This window comes from Pinus tabuliformis, chromosome 8, assembly GCF_031772625.1.
Source record: "Pinus tabuliformis cultivar Carrire ecotype Pingquan chromosome 8, CPIR1, whole genome shotgun sequence".
NCBI classification, from domain to species: domain Eukaryota; kingdom Viridiplantae; phylum Streptophyta; class Pinopsida; order Pinales; family Pinaceae; genus Pinus; species Pinus tabuliformis.
Window position 1 is genome coordinate 1,077,431,182 of NC_142294.1, and position 5,124 is coordinate 1,077,436,305.

Genomic DNA, 5,124 nt, shown 5'->3' on the forward strand with positions numbered 1-5,124 from the left:
GGTTCTTTGTCATAGTAGTATAGTACGCTGTTCCTGAGATTACCTTTGGTTCTGTTCTGAGATCTGTAGAGAATTGTTGAGCAAGGGGGAGGATAGCTTCATCTTAAATCATCCCTCTACCCAACGTTAATCTTGATGGGAAGAATTATCCTATCTTCAAGTGAAGGGTGCTAAACATATAATTGAAGAATTGATTGTTAAGACTTGTGGAGGGTAAGAAGACAAATTGCACTGTTGCTAAAGAATTAGTAAAGCTATAAGACAAATTGCACTGTTATATAGAGTGTCTATACAATAGTCTATATATTACAACTAAGTACAATGAGTCTCTCTTTGTGGTTAATTGTACTATACCTTGGGTGCCAACATTCATAATTCTTGTTGTTGAACCAAGCTCTCCAGTTGCAGCAATAAGCTCGACACCTTTGTCTTATTGATTGCATTCTTTGAACAATGTTACTCAAGCCAATCCTTAAACCTTGGATTGATCAATCGATCTCTAAAGAACATTGCATCATGATGTTGTTCATCCCCTCTTCTACAATTTCTCTCTTATAGATGCATTCTTTGATTGTTCAAGGCCTCCTCCTTAATGACATTTGAGGGATAATTTTGCCTCCTTCCTTGTCTTAACATAAACTTGGTTTTGTTATCCATCTTTCACATGGCTGCTAGGATCCATGGTCACTTCTGAAAATTGCTTGCAAGGTTATCTTGGCTTCATTATGCATTGTTTTTTCCTTTTGGAAACTCATCCTTCCTTGAGGATTGTCTAGCATCTACTACCTCAATTTGGATTTCTTGGATCAATTTAGTGCTCTCGTTCTCCTTTTGGACCAGTTGTCCATTCTCCTCACATGCAAAGCATGCATTCACATAAAATTCACCAATTTTAAAAATAAAAGGTTACCTGGCCTCTTCTGATGCCTCCAACATCAAATTTTGTCTTCCTTCCATGCTTTAGGAAGGTACTCCTTCTCTTTCTTCTATTCTTATGACAACTATGAATGATTGTCCCTCTCGAAAATCCTTATCATCTGCATCTATACACATAGCATCAGTATCATAATCACCAAGCTCTTTAGCCCCATATGGTATATATGTTACGAGCACTTCTAGCTAACCTCCCATGAGACTTTCATTTATTGTCTCATCGACATCCTCTTTGTGGAGCTCCCTCTACTGTTATGATGCTTTTTCCACCATATCTTCTATCAACAAATCCATATGTTGATTTGAACTCTTTATGCAGTCCATGAGACTCTCTGATAGTCTCTCTTCAACATCTTCCTCATCATCAAGGACTATTCCCTGCTCTGGTTCAAAATAGTGAACTAATTCAACTTTAGGCTCAACAGGTGCTTCATCTTCCTCCCTAGCTTTCTAGCTTTAGGGGGCTTCCTCTTAAAATCTTTTTTCTGACAAGTAATTTGGCCTTCTTCCTTAGGTCCCATCTCTACCTTTGGTATTCTCTTTCAAGCCTCATTTTGACTATGTTGAATCTCTCCTTCAACTCATAAATCTCCTTTTCAATTTCTTCTTTACTCATGCCATTTTCCTTGGCATGCTTCTCCCTTTTGTTATGGCATCCATGAGAACTGGTTAGTAGTGGGTAGTTCTTAACCAAAAGGTTCCCAAAAGGGCGACTTCGGGACTGATTACAGAGAAAGGAGAATCAGTACCTGGATGGCCCCTCTTACGTGGAGCCGATTCACTGACCAAGCTTCCTACTCCACAGTCTACATCAAAACAAACATCTGTAGTTGAATGGGCACTACAGTTGCCAAATAGGCTTACACAGGCAACTGGAGAGCTTCATTTGAAAGGACAGATTATGCAGAAGGTTTGCAACTATGAACATGAAGCTCGGTCTTCAAATGAGGTAGCACCAATTGAAGCATGCTCTAAAGAAGAAGGGTTTCCTTGCAGTCAGCAGAATGATTCTGATCGAGAAGAAAATTGTTTGGCAAGGAGATTAGAGTTCCTTTGTCAAAGTAAAACCTGCAGGCATTTTACATATCAGGAGTTGCAATCTGCTACTTCTGGTTTTTCAACAGGTTGCATTTGTAGTTTTCCTCATGGAGTTTTTCATTTCTGTGCTTCTGTTTTGAATGGGAAATTTCCCTTGAAATGTATATTAACCTTGTGAACTCAATTCAATTATGTAACATCCTTATTCTTGCAAGGAATTTTATAGGAAGAGGAGGCTGCAGTAAGGTGTACAGAGGATTTCTTCCTGATGGACAATCGGTGGCAGTGAAAATATTGAATTCATCATCCAAAACAGAGCAAGAGCTTCTTTCTGAAGTTGAGATTCTTACTCTATTGAAGCACAACCATGTCATTACACTTATCGGTTACTGTGCAGAAGGCCTTAACTACCTTCTGGTGTATAATTTTGTATCCAGAGGAAACCTTGAAGAGAATCTCCATGGTATATACTCAATAGTATTGCATTTTAAGAATCATGAAATCGTGTAGAAATATTAAGCAGTAGTACGTTTTAAGCATCATAGTGTTATGTATTATATGGCAGGGTCTTTCATTTTCTCTTTTCTGAGATTTGATTATAGTCCTAGCTATTGACTATGTATATATTTTTCAGGAGGAGAGGAAAAGCCAATACTTCCTTGGAAAGTGCGATTAAAAGTGGCTGTAGGAGTTGCTGAAGCATTAGATTACTTGCATAATGGATTTTCTCAATCTGTCATTCATGGAGATGTAAAGTCTTCCAATATCTTGCTTTCTGAAGAGTTTGAACCACAGGTATAAATCTTTTTACTGCAAGAAGAATCAAGACTAAATTGCACAATTCAGTATTTGAAGAGATCTTAGTGATCTAGACTTGTAAACTGAAACTTGGAATTCTGCACTAATGAAAAATTTCAACAGAATTAATGTGCGTGTTATTATAATAGTTGTCAGATTTTGGGCTAGCAAGGTGGGCACCAACATCTTCATATATCACTTGCAGCGATGTTTTAGGAACATTTGGGTATGTAAGCATCTTCCCAGTTTCGATTGGCCATTTTCAGATTAAAGCTATCCAATTTGTAAATTCACTAATTGTGATTGTAGTTTGACAGGTATCTTGCTCCAGAATACTTTGTTTATGGAAAGGTTAATGAGAAGACGGATGTGTATGCATTTGGTGTGGTCCTTCTTGAGCTAATAACTGGAAGGAAGCCAATTGATACAGCAAGTCCCAAGGGTCAAGAAAGCCTGATTATGTGGGTTGACTCTCTTCTTCATGTTTATTTATATTGATTATCCTTATTAGGGGCTCATGTTTAACCTTCTGTAAATGTTGAAACCAGGCAAGACCACTCTTACAGGATGGGAATATGGAAAGTCTTGCTGACAAATGTTTGCAAAATGTTTATGATACAAATGAAATGCATAGAATGATGCTTGCTGCTACGCTTTGTCTAAGGGAAACATCTCATTACCGTCCTTGCATGAGCCGAGTAATTTATCTTCCTCTATTCATTTCTATATGCTTCAGGGGCTTGTTTTTACTACCTCGTGTGTTTTTTGAGGGTATTCTTTACCTGCAAAAATTACTTTAGGGTGCAATTTCTCTTACATTTTCTTTTAGCTATAAAACACTCTATGTTAACCACATCTGTTCATCTCTGCTTACTCTTTAATACCAAGATATGATTAATGGCAGATTTTAAAACTACTACAAGGAGAAGATGAGAGGACTGACTGGGCGTGGTGCCAGAATACAATGATCAAGGATATGGATACTTCAGATGAGGATGACATTGTAGAAAATCAGGGGGGGCATGATATACAAACCCATCTCACCCTTGCCATGCTTGGGGTGGATGATGATACGGTATCACTTAGTAGCACAGATCATAGTGTGGGCATTTTGCCAACAAACAATTCTTTGGAAGATTACGGACTGCGCCGATGTAGCAATTCATCAAGCTTTTAATTCAAGATTAAAAGAAGTGAGTTTTGTTGCCAGCAATACATTTGTTTATGGTTGCTTTATAAGTTTCCCATGGCCACAGTGGTTTCATATTCTTATATGGCCAGGAATGTGACGTATTATACTAGACCTCAAAGAATAGCTAAGGATTGTATGAAAACTAGGGGATTGAACAATAACATTGACTTCGTTAAAGCATTCCTTGAAGTTAGAAGCAAGCTCATGGGCGGAAAGGAAGATCAAGATGTCAGTACTCCATTATCTTGGCTGCAGATCTGAGCAATGTTTGACTAGTTGGCATCTTTTGTTCGCATGCTGATTTTTTCAGTGTCGTGTCCACATTTCTACTTTTTACTGTCAATCTCATGTAAATAGTGAAAATGGATCTACGGTGTTCATTACACTGCTCTGGGTAGACAAGTACCAAGAAGAGTAACTTTTTGGTAATGCTACTATATTGTCAATTCAGAAGTGGTGGAGAGAACCATAGAAAGAACTACCCACTACTAACCAGTTCTCATGGATGCCAGGTTGATTGATCAAATGGATCAAATGTTCTGAAGCTTGAGATCCTTCTTTGATGCGCCATAAGGGCCATGCCTGATGCGTTTTTGGTCTAACAAAAGGACCAAGGGTTCAAATAGTTAATGGTTAGCATTCACCAACTATTAAAACAGAGTAGCCATGTCTAATTTTCAAATTTCATTTATAACACTAGCAATTTTTATTGCATAATATCAGGAATGAACAGATGCAGGGTTTTCAAGATTCAGGTTGAATATCACAGAAGACAATGCAAAGGTGTACCGGTGAATACTATGGTATTAATGAGAATCAAAAGTTAAAAGCTACACAGTAGAATGCATTTATTCATCTTCAAGGATATCACAGCACACACCACACTGCATTTTCACTTTTCATCCATAGAAATGTTTCCATCGATGGAAGGATTTATGGTTAACAATAGCAATAACTAAAGACCTTGTCACCATACTAATGTGCATATTCATCACTTATTGTAAAGGACTGAACCTAATTCCTTTTTATTTAATTACCAAGCCATAATCATGACAATATCCACAAAATTCAATAAGAATGGTTTAGGTTGTGTAAAATTCCACCACTATATGTTCGTGGGTCATATTCCTTCCATGGTACCATTTTGCTACATAATAACATGA

General features: G+C 37.6%; 1 protein-coding gene across 1 annotated transcript; it reads left to right on the top strand.

Moving 5' to 3' along the window:
• Positions 1 to 1,628: 1,628 nt before the first annotated feature.
• LOC149239055 (protein kinase STUNTED-like) lies at positions 1,629 to 4,451 on the top strand. Its single transcript, XM_089367052.1, has 7 exons — positions 1,629 to 2,052; positions 2,181 to 2,434; positions 2,606 to 2,766; positions 2,919 to 2,995; positions 3,087 to 3,234; positions 3,318 to 3,467; positions 3,674 to 4,451. Exons 1-7 carry the CDS (start codon positions 1,835 to 1,837, stop codon positions 3,944 to 3,946), a joined length of 1,281 nt encoding a protein of 426 aa, XP_089223178.1. The 5' UTR covers positions 1,629 to 1,834; the 3' UTR covers positions 3,947 to 4,451.
• Positions 4,452 to 5,124: the final 673 nt, after the last annotated feature.